This window comes from Cetorhinus maximus, chromosome 5 (assembly GCF_964194155.1).
Source record: "Cetorhinus maximus chromosome 5, sCetMax3.hap1.1, whole genome shotgun sequence".
Classification (NCBI taxonomy): domain Eukaryota; kingdom Metazoa; phylum Chordata; class Chondrichthyes; order Lamniformes; family Cetorhinidae; genus Cetorhinus; species Cetorhinus maximus.
In genome coordinates, this window is record NC_135883.1 from 167,092,433 (window position 1) to 167,112,933 (window position 20,501).

The window sequence follows — 20,501 nt, forward strand, 5'->3', positions numbered from 1 at the left end:
CACCAGAATGTACAGGTTCTAATCAATGATCCAGAGTGAGTTTCTTTGCTTGAATTTGGGCTATCAAAGGAACTGTTGAATGGAGTGGAGATGCTGGTGCCTACATGTCTCTGAAATTGTATCAAGGCAATAATCCTGCAGGGAATAAAAGCTGTTTTATTTTGATGCACCATAGAGAGATGTATGGGGTGAAGTAGTCATTTTGCAAGCCTTGTTGGACTTGTGTTCCTCATCTTCATAAAGTTGCACACTCACATCATCTCTGTCCTCTTGAAACTTAGATAACCCCTGTGTGGCCCAGTGCAATGGCTTCAGAATTTGTGATCTCAATTTCAAAATCCTCAGGCCTTGTTGCCCCCAACTTGACCTCCTTCCTTACAGGCCTGCTCCCTGACACCAGGCTTCCCTTTGTTCCCAGCTTCCTCTGCATGCTACTGGTGGCAGTTCATTCAGCCAACATTCTTCTGCCCTCTTGGAGCATTCTATTAAGGTCCCACCTTGATGCCACCTCTGCTGCCTTCTTTAATATGCATACCTTTAGTTTCCCATACAAGCCATCACTATTTTATCTTTACAAGAGCAAAGTACTAGAGAAAACACTGGAAATGCTCATCATGTTTAGTTGCATCTGTAGGGAAACAGGTCCGTGACCAGTTGTCAGAGTTGGGAGTGCTTGGAGGTGTAATGGTTTTTAAGCCATGCAAGGAAAGGCGGGGAGGGGAGGCAAGAAGAAACAGAAGCTTATATTTATATGGCATTCTTAATATAAAATGTGTAAGATGCATTGCAGGAGAGTTGTAAAGCCAAGAGCTCAGTCCAACTAGTAGCTTTAAAAAAGATAGAGGCAAGGTTTAGGTACTGTCTTCACAAAGGAGGACACAAATAACATAACAGAAATGTTGGGGAACACAGGGTTTAGTGAGAGGGAGGAACTGAAAGAAATCAGTATGATTAGGAAAATGGTGTTGGGGAAGTTGATGGGCTTGAAGGCCGATAAATCCCCAGGGCCTGATAATCTACATCCCAGAGTACTTAAGGAAATGGCCCTAGAAATAGTGGATGCATTGGTGGTCATCTTCCGAGATTCTATAGATTGTGGAACAGTTCCTACAGATTGGAGGGTGGCTAATGTAACCCCACTATTTAAAAAGGGAGGTAGAGAGAAACAGGGAATTATAGACCAGTCAGCCTGACGTCGGTAGTGGGGAAAATTCTAGAGTCCATTATAAAAGATTTAATAGCTGAGCACTTGGAAAACATTAGCAGAATCGGACAGAGTCAGCATGGATTTACGAAAGGGAAATCATGCTTAAAATAAACCAGGGAACTACAGGCCAGTGAGTCTCACCTCAGTGGTAGGGAAACTATTGGAGAAAATTCTGAAGGAGAGAATATATCTCCACTTGGAGAGGCAAGGTTTGACCAGGGATAGTCAGCATGGCTTTGTCAGAGGGAGGTCATGCCTAACAAATTTGATGGAATTTCTTGAGGAGGTGACCAGGTGTGTAGATGAGGGTAGTGCAGTTGATGTAGTTTATATGGATTTCAGCAAAGCCTTTGACAAGATTTCACCTGGGAGACTTATAAAGAAGGCAGATGCACATGGGATACAGGGTAATTTGTTAAGTTGGATTCAAAATTGGCTTAGTTGTAGGAGACAGAGGGTGATGACAGAAGGCTGCTTTAGTGACTAGAAGCCAGTGTCCAGTGGCGTACCACAGGGACCTGTGCTGGGTCCCCTATTATTCGTCATTTATATAAACGACATAGATGACTATGTCGGGGGCAGGATTAGTAAGTTTGCGGATGACACAAAGATTGGCCGGGTGGTTAACAGTGAGGTTGGGTGTCGTGGGCTACAGGAAGATATAGACGGGAAGGTCAAATGGGCAGATAAGTGGCAGATGGAATTTAACCCTGAAAAGTGTGAGGTGATACACTTTGGAAGGAGTAATTTGACAAGGAAGTATTCAATGAACGGCATGACACTAGGAAGTTCTGAAGAACAAAGGGACCTTGGCGTGTGCATCCATAGATCTCTGAAGGCAGAGGGGCATGTTAGTGGGGTGGTGAAAAATGCATATGGGACACTTGCCTTTATCAATCGAGGCATGGATTACAAAAGTAGGGAGGCCATGTTGGAGTTGTATAGAACCTTGGTGAGGCCACAGCTGGAGTACTGTGTGCAGTTCTGGTTGCCACATTATAGGAAGGATGTGATTGCACTGGAGGGGGTGCAGAGGAGATTCACCAGGATGTTGCCTGGGATGAAACATTTAAGTTATGAAGAGAGGTTGGATAGACTTGGGCTGTTTTCGTTGGAGCAGAGAAGACTCAGGGGGCGACATGATCGAGGTGTACAAGATTATGAGGGGCATGGACAGGGTGGATAGGGAGCAGCTGTTCCCCTTAGTTGAAGGGTCAGTCACGAGGGGACACAAGTTCAAGGTGAGGGTCAGGAGGTTTAGGGGGGATGTGAGGAAAACCTTTTTTACCCAGGAGGTGGTGACGGTCTGGAATGCACTGCCTGGGAGGGTGGTGGAGGTGGGTTGCCTCATATCCTTTAAAAAGTACCTGGATGAGCATTTGGCACGTCATAACATTCAAGGCTATGGGCCAAGTGCTGGTAAATGGGATTTGGTACGTAGGTCAGGTGTTTCTCACGTGTTGGTGCAGACTCGATGGGCTGAAGGGCCTCTTCTGCACTGTGATTTTCTGTGATTCTGTGAAATTTCAGAACTTAAGAGCCTAGGCAGCTGAAGGGAATGGCCACCAGTGGTGGAGCAATTAAAATTCAAGAGGCCAGAATTAGATGAGCGTAAGTACCTTGAAGGGTTTTAGGGCTGGAGATTACAGAGATGAGGAGCCATGCAAGAATTTTAACATCAAGCCATTGCTTGCCTGGTAGTTAATATAGGTTAGCGAGCACAGGGGTGATGAGTGAGTGAGCCTTGGTGCCAGTAGAGTTTTGGATGACCAAGTTTACAGAGAGTTGAATGTGGGTGGTCAGCCAGGAGTGCATTGGAGTAGTCAGGTCTAGAAGTAACAAAGACAGAGGGTTTCAGATAAGCTGAGGCTGGGGCAATGTCGGGTGGTCTTAGTGATTCCATGAATATGTAGTCGGAAGCTGATCTCTGGCTCAAATATGCTACCAAGGCTGCAAACAGTCTGACTTAGTCTCATAATGTTGCCAGGGAGAAGGGTGGAATCAGTAGGTAGGGAAAAGTTTGGAGCAGGGAACGTGGACAATGGTTTCAGTGTTCCCAGAATTTAATTTCTACTCATTGAGTCCTGGAGGTCGGATAAGCAGTCTGATAACTTAGCAATGGTGGAGGAGTAAAGAGAGGTGGGGGTGAAGTAGAGTTGGGTGTCATCAGCATACATGTGAAAACCTTGTGCTTTCAGATGAAGTCATTGAGGGGCAGCATGTAGATGAGAAATAGGAGGGGGCCAAGGATTGAGCCTTGGAGAACAACAGAGGTAACAGTGCGGTAGTGGGAGGCCCATTGCAGGTGACACTCTGGCTACAATTAGATAGAAATAGAACCAGGCGTCTGTAGTCCCACCCAGCTGGATGGCAGTAGAAAGGCATTGGAGGACAAGGAGGGTATGTTCAACCTAGTCAAAGACTGCAGACGGGTTGAGAAAGATGAAACGGGATAGTTTGCCTTCATCACAGTCGCGTATAATGTCATTTGTAATTTTCTTAACTGTTTTGGTAGGTGACAGGTATTGAAACCTGATTGGAGGGATTCATGGTCCAAGAAAGAGGGGCATGAATTTGGAGGCAGCAAACTGTTCAAGGACTTTGGAATGAAAAGGGGGTGGTTAGAGATGGGGTGATAGTTTGCAAGGGCAGTTGGGCCAAGGGTTGTTTTTTATTGAGGAGAAGGGTGATGACGTCAGATTTAAAGGAGCGGGGGGCAGCACCTGAAGAGAGAGAACGTTTTTCAACATTGGCTAACATGGGGGCCAGGAATTTGGAATTAAAAGACTAATGATGACCATGAAACCATTGTCGATTGCTGTGAAAAACCCATCTGGTTCATTAATGTCCTTTAGGGAAGGAAATCTGCAGTCCTTACCTGGTCTGGCTTACATGTGACTCCAGACCCACAGCAATGTGTTTGACTCTTAAGTGCCCTCTGAAATGGCCTAGCAAGACACTCAGTTGTAACAAACCGCTACAAAGTCTCAAAAAAAGAACAAATAACTGGACAGACCACCCGGTATCGACCTAGGCGCTGGAAACAACAGCAACAAACTCAACCCTGTCGACCCTGCAAAGTCCTCCTTGCTAACATCTGGGGGCTAGTGCCAAAACTGGGAGAGCTGTCTCACAGACTAGTCAAGCAGCAGCCTGACATAGTCATCCTCACTGAATCATACCTTACAGATAATGTCTCAGATACCACCACCATCCCTGGGTATGTCCTGTCCCATCGGCAGGACACACCCAGCAGAGGTGGCAACACAGTCGGGAGGAAGTTGCCCTGGGAGTCCTCAATATCAAATCCGGACCCCATGAAGTCTCATGGCATCATGCCGTCAAACGTGGGCAAGGAAACCTCCTGCTGATTACCACGTATCGCCCTCCTTTAGCTGATGAATCAGTGCTCCTCCATGTTGAACACCACTTGGAGGAAGCACTGAGGGTGGCAAGAGCGCAGAATGTACTCTGGGTGGGGGACATCAATGTCCATCACCAAGAGTTGCTCGGTGGCATCATTACTGACTGAGCTGGCCTAGCCCTAAATTACATAGCTGCTAGACTGGGCCTGCGGCAGGTGGAGAGGGAACCAACAAGAGGGAAAAACATACTTGACCTCATCCTCACCAACCTGCCTGCCGCAGATGCATCTGCCCATGACAGTATCGGTAGGGTTGACCACCACACAGTCATTGTGGAGCCAAAGTCCTGCCTTCACGTTGAGGATACCCTGCTGTGTGGCACTACCACCGTGCGAAATGGGATAGATTTTGGACAGATCTAGCAACTCAAGACTGGGCATCCATGAGGCGCTGTGGGCCATCAGCAGCAGCAGAATGGTACTCGAACACAATCTATAACCTCATGGCCCGGCATATCCCCCACTTCACCATTACCATCAAGCCAGGGGATCAACCCTGATTCAATGAAGAGTGCAGGAGGGCATGCCAGGAGCAGTACCAGGAATACCTAAAAATGAGGTGTCAATCTGGTGAAGCCATAACGCAGGACTACTTGCGTGCCAAACAGCATAAGCAGCAAGTGATAGACCGAGCTAAGCATTCCTATAAGCAATGGATCCAGGCATGAATGGCGGTGGACAATTAAGCAACTCGATGGAGGCTCCACAAAAATCCCCATCCTCAATGATGGAGGAGCCCAACATATCAGTGCAAAAGATAAGGCTGAAGCATTTGCAACAATCTCCAGCCAGAAGTGCTAAGTGGATGATCAACCTCAGCCTCCTCCAGAGGTCCCCAGGATCACAGGTGCCAGTCTTCAGCCAATTCGATTCACTCCACGTGATGTCAAGAAGGCACTGGATAGTGCAAAGGCTATGGGCCCTAACAATATTCCAGCAATAGTACTGAAGACTTGTGCTCCAGAACTTGCCATACCCCTAGCCAAGCTGTTCTGGCACATCTATGACACTGGCATCTACCCAGCTATGTGGAAAATTTCCCAGGTATGTCTTGTGCACAAAAAGCAGGACAAATCCAACCCAGCCAATTACCGCCCTATCAGTTTACTCTTGATTATCAGTAAAGTAATCGAAGGGGTCATCAACAGTGCTATCAAGCGGCACTTACTTAGCAATAACCTGCTCACTGACGCCCAGTTTGGGTTCCTGTGGGGCCACTCAGCTCCTGACCTTATTACAGCCTTGGTTCAAACATGGACAAAAGAGCTGAACTTGCGAGGTGAGGTGAGAGTGACTGCCCTTGACATCAAGGCAGCATTTGATTGAGTGTGGCATCAAGGAACCCGAGCAAAACTGGGGTCAATGGGAATCAGGGGGAAAACTCTCCACTGGTTGGAGTCATACCTAGCACAAAGGAACCTGGCTGTGATTGTTGGAGGCCAGCCACCTCAGCTCCAGGACATCGCTGTAGGAATTCCTCAGCCCAACCATCTTCAGCTGCTTCATCAATGACCTTCCGTCCATCATAAGGTCAGAAGTGGGGATGTTCGTTGATGATTGCATAATGTTCAGCACCATTCTTGACTCCTTGGATACGGAAGCACTCCGTGTCCAAATGCAGCAAGACCTGGACAATATCCAGGTTTGGCCTGACAAGTGGCAAGTAACATTTTCACCACACAAGTGCCAGGCAATGACCATCTCCAACAAGAGAGAATCTTACCTTTGCTCCATGATGTACAATGGCATTACCATCACTGAATCCCCCACTATCAACATCCTGGGTGTTACCATTGACCAGAAACTGAAATGGACTAGCCATAAAAATACTGTGGCCACAAGAGCAGGTCAGAGGCTAGGAATCCTGTGAAGAGTAACTCACCTGCTTTCTCCCCAAAGCCTGTCCACCATCTACAAGGTACAAGTCAGGTGTGTGATGGAATACTCCCCACTTGTCTGGATGAGTGCAGCTCCCACAATACTCAAGAAGTTTGACACCATCCAGGACAAAGCAGGCCGCTTGATTGGCACCACATCCACAAACATTCACTCCCTCCACCACCGATGCATAGCAGCTGAAGTGTGTACTGTCTACAAGATGCACTGCAGGACTTCACTAAGGCTCCTTTGACAGCACCTTCCAAACCCACAACCACTACCATTCAGAAGGACAAGGGCAGCAGATAGATAGGAACACCACCGCCTGGAAGTTCCCCTCCAAGTCACTAACCATACTGACTTGGAAATATATCACCGTTCCTTCACTGTCACTGGGTCAAAATCCTGGATCTCCTTTCCTAACAGTTGGTGTACTTACATCACATGGATTGCAGCGTTTCAAGAAAGCAGCTCACCACCACCTTCTCAAAAGCAACTAGGGATGGGTAATAAATGCTGGCCCAGCCAGCGAAGCCCACATCCCGTGAATGAATAAAGAAAAAAAGGAGGGGAAGCTGGGTGATCAGTAGTCTCATGGGAATATGATCAAGGGTCCCATGGACCAGAATAGCTTGGAGAGAGCATGAGGAGAGATAGGAGAGAAACTAGAGAAAGATGCAAGTTCAGGGCTTGGGCAGTGAACACTTTGACAGGAAATTTGGCTAAGTGGGCTAGCTAAGGGTGGGACATACAGAGGCAGCTGATTGAATGGCCTTAATTTAGTGACAAAGAAGCCCATGAGTTGCTCGCAATTACTGTTGGAGGTGAGGATGGAGGAGACGGGCGTGGGGTTTAAAAAGGTGGCTTGTAGGATATTGAGAAAGGCCATTTCACGTTGCTACTATGCTGTCGTCAAGCTGAAAATATGTTCTGCCTACTACACAAATGAGTATTGTGGTATGTGAATTTCAGTGCAATGCCCGGCACGTAGTCCATATGCCCCATTGACTGACGGATCATATCCCATAGCACATCCCTTCGGCTGTTTGCATTAGGCACTGTACTGACCATACTCAACCAATCCATGCTTGACAAACTCAGAACTTAATGTCTAATATTAATGTGATTCTGCGATTGGACAGCACTTGCGGAACAATGCCGAGTGTGCTAATAATTACTCTTAACCAATTTAAGATTATCAGGTGGGCTCACATTTTCCCTGCCATAGGAAAAATGTTAGAAACTATCATTAAAGACGTTATAGCAGGGCACTTTGAAAAATTCAAGGCAATCAGGCAGAGAATATGAGAGGGGGAAACCGTGCTTAACCAATTTATTGGAGCTCTTTGAAGAGCTAACAGGTGCTGCAGATAAAGAAGAGCCAGTGGATGTACTGTACTTAGATTTCCAGAAAAAGTGCCATATCAAAGGTTATTGCAGAAAATAAAAGCTTATAGTGTAGGGGGTAACATTGACATGGATAGAAGATTGGATAGCTAACAGGAAGCAGCGAGTAGGCAAAAATGGGTAATTTTCTGATTAGTACAATGTAACAAGTGGTGTGCCACGGGGCTCAGTGCTGGGGGCTCAACTTTTTACAATTTATATAAATGAGTTGAGCTAAAGGATGGATGGGATGGTTGCCAAATTTGCTGGTGCTACAAAGATAGGTAGGAAAGTAAGTTGTGAAGAGGACATAAGGAGGCTACAAAGGGATGTAGATAAGTTAAGTGAGTGGGCAAAGCTCTGGAAAATGGAGTATAATGTGGAAAAATGTGAAATTGTCCACTTTGGCAGGAAGAATAAAAGAGAAGCATATTATCTAAATGGTGAGAGATTGCAGAGCTCTGAGATGCAGAGGGATCTGGATGTCCTAGTGCATGAAGCACAAAAGGCTAGTATGCAAGTACAGCAAGTAATTAGAAAAGCTAATAGAATGTTATTGTTGATTATGAGGGGAATTGATTACAAAAGTAGGGAGGACATGCTTCAGTTATACAGGGCATTGGTGAGACCACATCTGGATTACTGTGGACAGTATTGATCTCCTTATTTAAGGAATGGTGTAAATGCGTTGGAAGGTGTTCAGGGAAGGTTTACTAGACTAATATCTGGAATGGACAGATTGTCTTATGAGGAAAGGCTGGACAGGCTGGGCTTGTATCTACTGGATTTTAGAAGCAGGCGACTTGATTGAAACATATAAGATCCTGAAGGGTCTTGACAAGGTGGATGTGGAGAGGATGTGGGAGAATCTAGAACTAGGGGTCATTGTTTAAAAATAAGGGGTTGCCCATTTAAAACAGAGACGAGAATTTTTTTCTCTGAGTGTCTTTGGAACTCTCTTCCTCAAAAGGCAGTAGAAGTAGAGTCTTTGAATATTTTTAAGGCAAAGGTAGATAGATTCTTGATAAGCAAGGGATGAAAGGTTATTGGTGGTATGTGGGAACGTGGAGTTGAGGTTACAATCTGATCAGCCATGATCTTATTGAATAGTGGAGCAGGCTCGAGAGGCCAAGTGCTCTTGCTTCTAACTCATATGTATGTTTGTACATATGTGGCTCGTTTACGCTTGCTAAAAGCTGTATAAACTCATATGCAGTGACCCGGCCTCTGCAGGCAAAAGGGATATGTCCAGACATTGTACCATTTTTGAATAAAAACATGGGGCACAATAGCTCTGTGGTACATTTGCCATGGCAACATCTCGGCCAATCAGAACTGACTTGTCAACCAATCCGCACCCTTTTGTTATGCAGTATGAATTGTTCTTCCTTTTGAAATTTGGCATTCTTGCATCTGTCCTAATGAGTGCAAGATGAAAAGCTTCAACAACATGTCTCTTTTTTAGCAGCACTCAAGTTCTATACTACCAATTAACTATAGGTCTGGTTACCTAAAAATTTAATAATAAATGGGAAATAGGAAATAGATATGGGATGGTATGAAGGAGTCCATGGTTAAAATTGGAAGTCCCATGGTGTTACAACAATGATATTGATAAGGTGGAGTCATCATGGAACATTGATGAACTGTTGTCAGAGCTCAGGAAGGTTTGTGATTGGGTGACAGCCAGGAGAGATGAAATGACGAAAGGGGTGGTGGTGAAAGGCAACAAGAGGTGATAATGGAACAAGTAAAGAAACAAAGGATGCGTCCAGAGGTGTGAATGGGAAAGCAAAATCATCACAAACAACTTCTCTCTAAAAGAAAGGGGCAGAGGTTATGATCTAAAAGCACTGAACTCAATATTGATTGTAGAAGCTGCAAAATGCCTAGTCATTGCTGTGCCTCGAGCTTATACTGAGCTTCATTGGAACCATGTAGGCAGAGAGCAGAAATGTAGAGGAGACCACATTATGAGTAGCAAACACAGTTGGTCAAATTGAAAGAAGTACAAGTGAATTTCCATTTAACCTGCAAGCCTTAGATTGTGAGAAAGGAGCAGGTTAAAGAGCAGGATTTGCATCTCCTGTGCTTGCATGTGAAAGTGCTGTGGGTAGGGGGTGGGTGTTGAAGGTGTTTGAGAGTGGATCAGGGTGTCACACATGGAGTGGTTTCTTCAGAATGCTGGGTGGGGAGGGGGGAGATGAGTTTTGTGGTGGCGGAAATGGCAAAGGTATGATCGAATGAAAGCAGAGACTGGAAAGTGAGGATGAGGGGAAACCTATCATGGTTCTGGAAAGAAGGTGATAGCAAAAGTGTGTGACATAGAATGTACATGGTGGACAACTCTGTCAACTGGGGTTGGTGAGAGAGGAGGTGGTTAACCTCAGTTTAGAAAAAAGGATGACATCCAGAGTTGCTGGTATGGAAGGTTGCATCGTTACAATAGATGTGATGGAGACAAACTGGGAGAATGGAATGAGTCTTTACAGGAAGTAGGGCAAGAGGAAGTGTAGTCAAGGTAGTTGTGGGAGTCAGTGGGCCTATAGTAAATATTGGTCCATAGCCTAATACCCAGAAATGAAGACAGAAAGATCAAAGAGGGGCAGAAGAGAGTCAGAGATGAACCATGTGATAGTGAGAAAAGGATGGAAATTTGAAGCAAAGTGAATGAAATTTTCCAGTTCAGGGTGAGAGGAGGAAACAACAATGATACAGTCAACAATATAGCAAAGACAGAGGCGAGTAAGGGGGTCTGAGTAGGGCTGGAACCAAGAATTCCCCTGTATTCTATGGAAAGATAGGTATAGCAAGAATCAGGCAGGTTTCTCTAACACGTTTTATTTGGTGAAAGGAGTTATAGAAGTTGTTCAGTGTGAGCCAGAGGAGGGTTTTTTTTAATTCATGGGATTTGGGCATGGCTGGCATTTGTTGCCCATTCCTAATTGCCTTTGAACTGACCTCGCTAGGTCATTTCAGAGGGCAGTTAAGAGTCAACCACATTGCTGTGGGTCTAGACTCACATGTAGGCCAGACCAGGTAAGGATGGCAGGTTTCCTTCTCTAAAGGACATTAGTGAACCAGATAGATTTTTGCGACAATCGATGATAGTTTCATGGTCGTCATTACTCAGACTAGCTTTATAATTCCAGATTTATTAACTGGATTCAAATTCTACCAACTGCTGTGGTGGGATTCAAACCCATGTCCCAGAGCATTAGCCTGGGTCTCTGGATTACTCGCCCAGTGACATCATCACTACGCCACTGTCTCCACTTGATGATGGTGGATGGAGACTGGTTGGGCCTCTGTTCAAGGAAGAAGCAGAGAGCATCCTGGTGGGGTTGGGGGTGTAGAGAGAGTTGGATGTCCATGGTGAAATGGAGCCAAGAAACTGCAAAGTGCTAAAATGGCAGAGGGCATCGTAAGAATCATGGATGTAGCTAGAAAAAAAGTTGGGATAAGAAGAAATCAGTTCAGTGAGGCACAAACAGGCTGAAAGGATGAATCTACCAGGGAGTCCGGTTTGTGCATCTTGAGAAGAAAGTAGAAGTAAGCTGGTCAGGTTTGGGGATTGAGGTTGCAGGTCATAGAAGGAAGTTCTCCAGAGGAGATGAGGTCAGTGACTATCTTGGAAATAATAGTTTAATGTTTGGTAGTGGGATCATGGTCCAGGCAGAGATAGGACAAAGTGTTAGCGAGTCGGCGTTCAATCTGTTGCAAAAAAACAGCAGCACCACCAATTTCAGCAGGTTTGATGATGATGTTAGGATTGGCTCTGAGGGAACAGAGTGCAGCAAGTTCACAGGGAGATAGCTTAGAGTGGGTGAGAGGAGCAGAGAAATTGCGATTGCCAACGTCACATTGACGGTTCTCGATGAAAAGATTTAAAGAGATTAGATGGAGGTATCCAGGTAGAAGGAGGGTTCTGAAGATGAGAGAAAATTTCCACTGTGTGGGTGGGGGAAGACTCCTGGCCAATGAAGTGGAAGTTAAGGCAATGGAATAGAGCTCAGCCTCATGCCGAGCTTAAAATTCATTGAGATGGGTGTATAATAGGGTTTTTACTGAGGGCTGATTGTTCAGGGTCGGAGGGGTTTGCAAAAGTATGGCAAGAGATGGGGTTAGAGAAAAGTGATTGGGGAGAACAATCTGACGATCTGGAGGGACAATGGTATCCATGATTCGTTGAAACCTGCAACCGTAACATCTGAAAGGAAGGAAAAATGTTTTTTTGTTAAAGTGAAGGATGAAATGAAACAGTGGACCAGGATAGTTTTGAGATAGAGAGTCAGTGCTGCTGAGGAGAAAGGTCGAAAATGTGCATGTGGCAGTGCGTGGCATGGAATGTGGATGTCTGGTTCTTGGAGATATCTCTAATAATAGAGGATCGAAATATGAAGGGTGGAATTTGAGTTGGAATCCACTTGGAATAAGTTGAGCCAGAGACGGTTACCGAGGAAAGAGATGTGGCTGTAAGCATTCCCAGTTCTTGCAAAGGGTCACCAATATGAAACATTAACTCAGTTTTTCCCTCCGCAGATGCTGCCAGACATGCTGAGTATTTCCAGCATTTTCTGTTAACTATTTCTATTTTTGCTTTCATTGCCCTGTTCAGCAGTCACTCCCAGGTTCAAGAAGCCTTACTCTGCCTGTGAGATTTGTAGAAATGAAAGTTGTGTGTAGTAGTGGTGTTCTAGAATCCATTATTACAAAGTCTAGTCTCTGATTTCTATCCTTTCACTCCCAGGTCAGAATGTATATGGATTCAGCAGCACAAAGCCTCGGCGGTTACAGTGGACATGGCTGGGACATGCTGTCATCTCCTACGGATCGCTGACTTTGCATGTGTCCACTCTGCAAATGTACATCCTGCTGCAATTTAATGAACAGGAGGTAAACCAGCACTGTCCATACTGGCAGAAACCATTTAACAAGTTATAGCTCTACCTAGCATTGCTGATTCTCAGCAATGTGTACATTTTTTGTGCACTATACCCATGTGTATGTCTTGCATCTTAACCTTGCTCATAAACTAACTGCTATTTTATTGTTAATGGAGATGTGACATTCTAACATATTTTGAATAAATCTCATGGGCCATGTTCTGTTGAGCATTTCGAGATGAAATTTTCCATCAACAATTCATTTTATTAACTAATGTGATTGCTGTGATGTGCACTGTGAATAGAAATGTTCTGACTACTCATTTGGTATTGATCATTTTTAAACACATTTTAATATAATTTGAACTAAAGCCCTTAGGAATAACACTGATAAAATATGATTGCATCATAGCCCTCATATAAACTTCATAAACATATCTATTATGTTGAAAACATTGAGAGGTTTACAATTTCTGTTTGAAAACTTCATTGTCATGTTCTGACTATGGCAAAGCCAATTCTAACAGTATTGACATTTTGCCTGGAAATACCTATTATGCTCTCAGGTAGTATTGTGAAGGTGGTGTTCAGAGTAGTTAAGAGTTCTGCTTTGTGTAATGTGTAATCTTCGCATGAAGTTTTGTATTAAAAAGCAAATTTAGTTGATTGGTTATATAAATTAGATATTGCAATTTTAAAGGAGTAGAAGAATGGTCGATCTCAGGGTTTATGTACATAAATCTTGGCAGGTAGCAGGACAAGTTGATAAGGCTATTTTTTAAGAACAGGGGACTTGTGGCTGTATAAATAGAGTTCAAAAGCAAGTGAGTTATGCCTTTGTAAATCATTGGATAAGCTTCAGCTGGACTATTGTATTCAATTCTATGCACCAGACTTCAGGAAAGATGTCATGACCTTGGAGCAGGCGCAATGGAGATTTACTATGCATGACTACAATTTACTGGAAGATTTACTAGGATGAGCTACTTCAGTTATATGGAGAGACTAGAGAAGCTGGGATTGTTCTCTTTTGGGCAAAGAAGGCTGTGGAGAGGTTTAATAAGGGTGATCAAAATTATAAAGGGTTTTGATAGAGTAAATAAGGATAAACCGTTTTTACTGGCAGAAGGGTCAATAACCAGAGGACACAGACTTAGGATCATTGGCAAATGAACCAGGGGGCTTGAGAAATTTCTTTATGCAGCTACTGGTTATGATCTGTAATGCACTATCTGAAAGAGCGGTGGAAGCAATTCAATATTGACTTTCATGAGGGAAATTAGATAAATACTTAAATTTCTAGGGCAAGGGAGTGAGACTTACTAGATATCTCTTTTGAAGAACTGGCACAGGCATGATGAGCTTCTGTGGTCAAGATTGTAGGATTCAAATTTTTTGCACTCTCTTTTGATTTTTATCTGTAAGGAAGTTCCTGTGGAGACCATCTTAAAATCGACTGGTTTGTCCCCAGTTCTGGTTAGTCATGCATTGGAACCTCTGATAGGAGAAAATGACATCCTCGTACAACCAGACACTGACAAAAATAAACTCAAAGGTACGTACACTTCTCCTAGCTCTATTACCCCTGATCCCTCTATAGGCATTAACCCATCAAAGAATTCTAGTATTCTTGCAGCATACTATTGTAAGTTATACTTATTGTGTAAGAGAAGTGTTTTATTCTTCCAGTTCTTCCCTTTGTCCCTGAAGCTTCTGATTTCTGGTTTTGGTACTGGTGCTTACAGCTCCACCATTGCCTTCTGGATGTGTTATTGAGACTGAGGATCAGCACACTGTTGAATCACAGACCGACCTGGTTTGTGGCGTGCCCATGATGTTTACTATCAGGAATTGCTGGACAGTGAACAGGAATGGCTGAATTTAAAAATAAATTTGGTTTTGCATTCTCCAGTTCAGACTGGCTCAACCAAATTGTTGAGCTTCAAATGCTGCTCCAGCTAAAATCGCCTAAGTCCAGACAGAGTAATGACCACACTTGGAATCCGCAGCTTCAATGTTCAGTTCCATAACCTATGGTTGATATGTGCAGGAAGCTAATGGAGACCTGTATCTTTAGTTGCAATATATTGTCATTAAAAAAAAATTGAAGTTTATTTGAAAGTTGCTAATGACTTTGATGCTGAATAATCTGGCAGCAGAGTGGATTTTACATCTGTACAACACCAGGTATGTGACAAGGATGTCCAGATTTTCTACTCATTGATGTTTCTGATCTGCTGCTGTATATACAGTAAAGCCATGATTTGTGACTGTGACAAAGGTAAATTTTCCCTCCTTGTGCTTCTTGACCGCTCTATAGCCTTTGACATGGTTAAGCACACCGTTCTCCTCCAAGCCTCTCCACTGTCGTCGAGCTAGGTGGGACTGCTCTCACATGGTTCCATTCTTATCTATCTAATCGTAGCCTGAGAATCAATTGCAATGGCTTCTCTTCCTGCTCCCACACCATTACCTCTGGTGTCATACTAGGATCTGTCCTTGGCCCCACCTTGGCAACATCATTTGAAGGCACAGCATTAGTTTTCATATGTACACCGATGTCACCCACCTCTACCTCACCAGCACTTCTCTCAGCTCCTCCACTGATGCTAAATTATCAGAGTGCTTATCCGACCTCCACTACTACATTAGCAAAAATTTCCTCTAAATAAATTTTAGGAAGACTGAAGCCATTGTTTTTGGTCCCTGCTCCAAACACTGTTCCCTAATTACTGACTCCCTGGCAATGGTTTTAGATTAAGCCACTCTGCTTGCAACCTTGGTGTCACATTTGAATGTGAGGTGAGCTTCTGACCTTATATTCACGTCATCACTAAGATAGCCTATTTCCACCTCTAATATTGCCCGTTATGCCCCTGTCTCGGCTCATCTGTTACTGAAACCTTCATTCATACCCTCGTTACCTCTAGACTTGACTAATTCCAATGCACTCCTAGCTGGTCCCTCACATTCTACCCTCCGTAAATTTGAGCTCATCCAAAACTCTGTCATAACTCTCAGCAAGTCCTGTTTCCCTATCAAGCATATGCTCACTGAACTACATTGGCTACCAGTCAAGCAACACGTTAATTTTAAAATTCTCATCCTTGTTTTCAAATCCCTCCATGGCCTCATCCCTCTTTATCTCTGATCTCCTCCAACCCCACAACTCTCTGTGATATCTGTGCTCCTTTAATTCTGGCCTTTTGTGCATCCCTAGTTTTAATCGGTGGCCGTGCCTCCAGTTGCCTAGGCCCAAAGCTCTGGAATGCCCTCCTGAAACCTCGCTGCCTCTCTACCTCATTTTCCTTCTTTAAGACATTTCTTAAAACTTACCCCTTTAACTAAGTATTATGATGCAGCCGATAGTAAAGACTGAGTTGTTCAAATCCCAGAAGGAAACTTGAGACAACTGTCATAGCCCATTTTTGCAATTTGTATGTTTTGAGATTTAATAGACCTCTGACAGAGCACATCCTGGACATGTCGCATTCAAAATGAGTTTCTTTCAGCTCTGGGTTCTTGCAGACAGCAGCTTGAAGCTTACAGGCTGGAGGCTTCTCACACTTGTTGGATCTTAAAATGCCCCCGCCTTACACGCAATCTCCTTTCTCCTTTATACTCATCTTCCTTTTTGAATGTACATTTTCCATTGTATCACTAGACTTTTAACTTTACCTCTTCTAACAATAACATCCTTTCATCCCACCAATTTTATTAGTAAGCTGAAAAAATAAACACCTTGTTTGGCATCTTCTAGCTAGGTGCAATATTTAACCTGCAGTCTTCAATGGTTTCTTTTAACAAATGCAAATTTACACTTTACCTAATTAACATCTCAAAACTACTATACATCAACTACTATACACCCAAACTAGCTGGCTTTAATTCAATTAAGACAAAAACACTCACAGACCCCACTAGAACTCAATTTAAAAAAATAATTTCCAATAACATTATAGCCATTAATATCTCTTCATGACACTAAGCTTTTGGTCATCTGACCTAATATGTCTTCCTGTGGCACAGTGCCATACTTTGTTTTATAATGCTCCTTGAAGTGCTTTGGGCTGTTTCATTACATTGAAGTGTGATATAAAGTTGTGGTTGATTATCTGTGTTCCTATGTCCTATGTTTAAATAATTTTTTGCAGATAATGGGAGAGTAGCAAGAATTAGGGCTGCCAACAATATTTTTGTTTTAGTCCATTTCCTATCAGCAAGATCAGTATTGAATCAATCAACTAACCTGACAGCTTTTCCCACATACCTGTTCGTAACTTCAGTCGTGAGATTCCACGATAAGTGGCACCCCTCGTCCTGGCTAAGAGGTTAATGCTACAAGTAGTACACACTCATCTCCAGCTCATGCAGTCTCTACAGCACTTACCTCAGCGGAGCTACTGACTTAATCCATACAGACTGTGCCTGTTTAAACAGGTAGCGATGCCATAAATTGAAGAAGGAAGCCACTGTATTGATTCTGAAGCCAGCAGCTCCTCAGAGATCAACACTGTGTGATTGCAGCAGGTCAGCACATACAGCCAATATCATTCCTCTCTATGATAGCATCGTAGGAGATTAGCATAGATTATTCAGTCTCTCTCATACTCTCGCTCACTTAGTTCTGAATAACAGGATCACAGGAGGCCCTTGTTGAAAACCGGTCGCACTCCTGTTTGTATGTGGGAGGTCCTCTTGTGTGTTGAGTAATATTTTTGTAGCAGCCGTTGTGTGGTCTGTTGCAGCTGAGTGTTGATCTTGTATCAGGAGCCATGATCATGATCAAGGTGAATGGTATTGAGGAGGGCAGAGGCAGGCGCTAGGGAAGAGAGGCAGAGCAAATATTCATTATTTGCACATTTCTTATTATCTGACAATTTTATTATGTTTTGGTGCTGGTGGGTTGCTGATAATGGAGGTTCCACTTATGTATTGTGTTTGAGTCAGAATGGGAGAGTGTTAATTAATCTAGTCATTCAGCCCAGCCAATCCTCCTTGGCACCAGTGATAGTGAATAAGATAGCTTTCTGATTACTCCGTGAACAGTGGAGTCACATGGGTCAGGAACGGGCCTGAACACAGTTGGTCGGTTGAGATGGGAGTGAGGGTTTGAAAGTTGGCCTCAATGCTCTTGGGATAGAGGGACGGAGTGCAGAATTGACCAAAGGTTCCACTCCCAATTGCTATTCACTGACTCTTGTATGGGAAAACATGGTTGAGAGCTGGATCTGACGCAGTCCTGGCCACTAAGGCAAGATATCAGATGGCTTCCATTGTACTGCGTCCCAGTGAAGGGCGGTATCTTTGGGAACGGAAGGATGTGGTGAAAGAGAGGCAGTCTGAAAAATATTTACTTCTCATCAACAAATTGCATTTATATAGTGCCTTTAATGTAGTAAACACCCCATGGTGCTTTGTAGAGCATTATCAAACAAAATTTGACACCAGACCACATAAGGCGATCTTCAGGTAGATGACCAAGATAGATCAAAGAGGGAGGTTTAATGACTCTGAAAGGAGGAAAGAGAGGTAGAGGGTGGAGAGGTTTACTCAGAAAATTCCAGAACTAGGCAGCTGAAGGCACAGCTGACAATAATGGAGCACTTAAAATCGGGGAAAATGCAAGAGGAGAGAATTGGTGGAGCTCTGGTAATTTGGGATTGCAGGGCTGGAGGTCTGCAGAGAAAAGGAGGGCAGGGCTGTGGAGAGATTTGAAAACAAGGATCAGAATTTTAAAATTAAAGTTGCTCAACTGCGAACCAGTGAAGACCAGCAAACACGGGTGATGGGTGAACGGAACTTAGTGTGAGTTAGGATATGGACCCCAAAGTTTTGGATGGGATTAAGTTTATGAAGGGTGGAAGATGGGAGACTGGTCATTAAAGTAGTTAAATCTAGAGATGAGAGGCATGGATTAGGGTTTCAGAGGAAGGTGAGCTGAGGCAGAGGTGGAGTCAGGTGACACAGAGGTGGCCCTAGTAATGGTGTGGGATACGTGTTCAGAAGCTGACCTCAGATTCAAGTATGACACCAAAGTCACAGCAAGCTTCAGCCTCTGACAGTTACAAGAAGAAGGGATGGATTTGATGGTTGTGGACTTTGGTTTATGGCAGGGATTAAAGGCTTCAATCTTCCCAAATTCATTTAGGATTATGTGAGATAAACGGCATAAAAACATGCCTTTAGGCCCAACCAATCCATGTTGGTGTTTTTGCTCCACTCTAGCCTCCTCCCATCTTTTCTCATCTAAATCTACCATTGTAATTTAATTGGATGAAATTGCTGCTCGCCCAGTACTGTATGTTGGACAAGCAGTCTGCCAGTTTAATGACAATGGAGGTTAAAGGGAGCTGGTGATGGTGTTGAAAAGTTGGGGGTTATGAACATACATGTGGAAACTGACACATTTTCATCTGATAGTGAGGGACAGCATGTAGATGAAAATTAGGAGGTGGCCAAGAATAGAAACTTGGGAGACATCAGAGCTAACAGCATGTGAATGGGAAGAGAAACCATTGCAGGTGAGTCTCTGGCTATGACTGCATAGATAATAATGGAACCAGGCAAATGTAGTCCCATCTAGCTGAATAACAGAGCAGAGGCATTGGGAAAAAAGGCTTGCAACTATATCGGCCTTTCACGACCGCAGAATTTCCCAAACCATTTTACAGCCAGTATGTAGTTAGAACTGTAATGTAGAAATGCTACCATAAAAGCAAAATACTGTGGATGCTGGAAATCTGAAACAAAAACAGAGAATGCTGGAAAAATTCAGCAGGTCTAAAGGCATCTGTGGAAAGAGAAACAGGGTTAATGTTTTGAGTTTCAGAGCTCTGAAGAAGGGTCATATGAACTCGAAATGTTAACTCTGTTTCTCTCTCCATAGATGCTGCCAGATCCGCTGAGTTTTTCCAGCATTTTCCGTTTTTGTTGTAGAAATGCTGCCATTTAGTTCTGCTCTTTCACCTGAGGAGTGCAGACCATTACACCCAGTTTCCTGTCACTTTTTGTAGATCCAGATTTCAGATGTTCTAAGCAATTTAATTTCCTTTAGGAATTTGAGCGCTGGACTTGGTCAACCGGGACAAATTTCCTGGGCTTTGCTGATTTTCCTGGTGCCTGCTTTCTACACCAACCAATTAGTGTCACTGAATGGAAAGGAACTGCTCCCTTTCTCTTCTCTACTATGGTGTTTTGTGCATTGCCTGATTTCTGCCAATAAAAGGAATTCCTATAATTTGTCTGTAGCAGTCTATTTGTACAAGGTATCAGTGCTAATTGAGGGCTGGTGTTGTGAAATCTAGACAATGAGATAAATTGACTGGACATTACATTCTGCACTGTACTACATTCTACTCAGAAAGTGAGGAGACATCAGTGTAATTTACACAGAATTGCAGTGTGGCAAATCACTGCTGTGGCAAGGAGCCATAGCATGGGTCCTGAGCTGGAGTCTGTCGTTAGTATAGCCTGTTTCATACTTGCATTATTTGCATTCTGTTGTGCAGTACAAGGCATTTTTAGATGCATCTTTCCACTGTCTTGACAAATTATACTCTGATCCTTTGTGCAAAATGAAATGTGTTCATGCACTTTTCCTTGTGCCATGTCTTCACTGATGTGAAGTGACTAAAATAAACTGTTAAGATACCGCTCCTGATGTATGTTCACACACCCAGTCCTTTAATTCAGCAATGCAGCTCTGAGCAAGCATCTG

The 20,501-nt window shown here is 43.7% G+C and overlaps 1 protein-coding gene across 4 annotated transcripts in view; it reads left to right on the forward strand.

Annotated features, from left to right (window-relative positions):
• cul9 (cullin 9) overlaps positions 1-20,501 on the forward strand; it is a 318,678-nt gene that overhangs the window by 236,965 nt on the left and 61,212 nt on the right. For all 4 annotated transcript variants that reach the window (XM_078542786.1, XM_078542788.1, XM_078542787.1 and 1 more), the window contains 2 exons: positions 12,646-12,791; positions 14,207-14,336. In XM_078542786.1, coding sequence (XP_078398912.1) covers positions 12,646-12,791; positions 14,207-14,336 — 276 coding nt within the window. The remainder of the gene's footprint in view (positions 1-12,645; positions 12,792-14,206; positions 14,337-20,501) is intronic.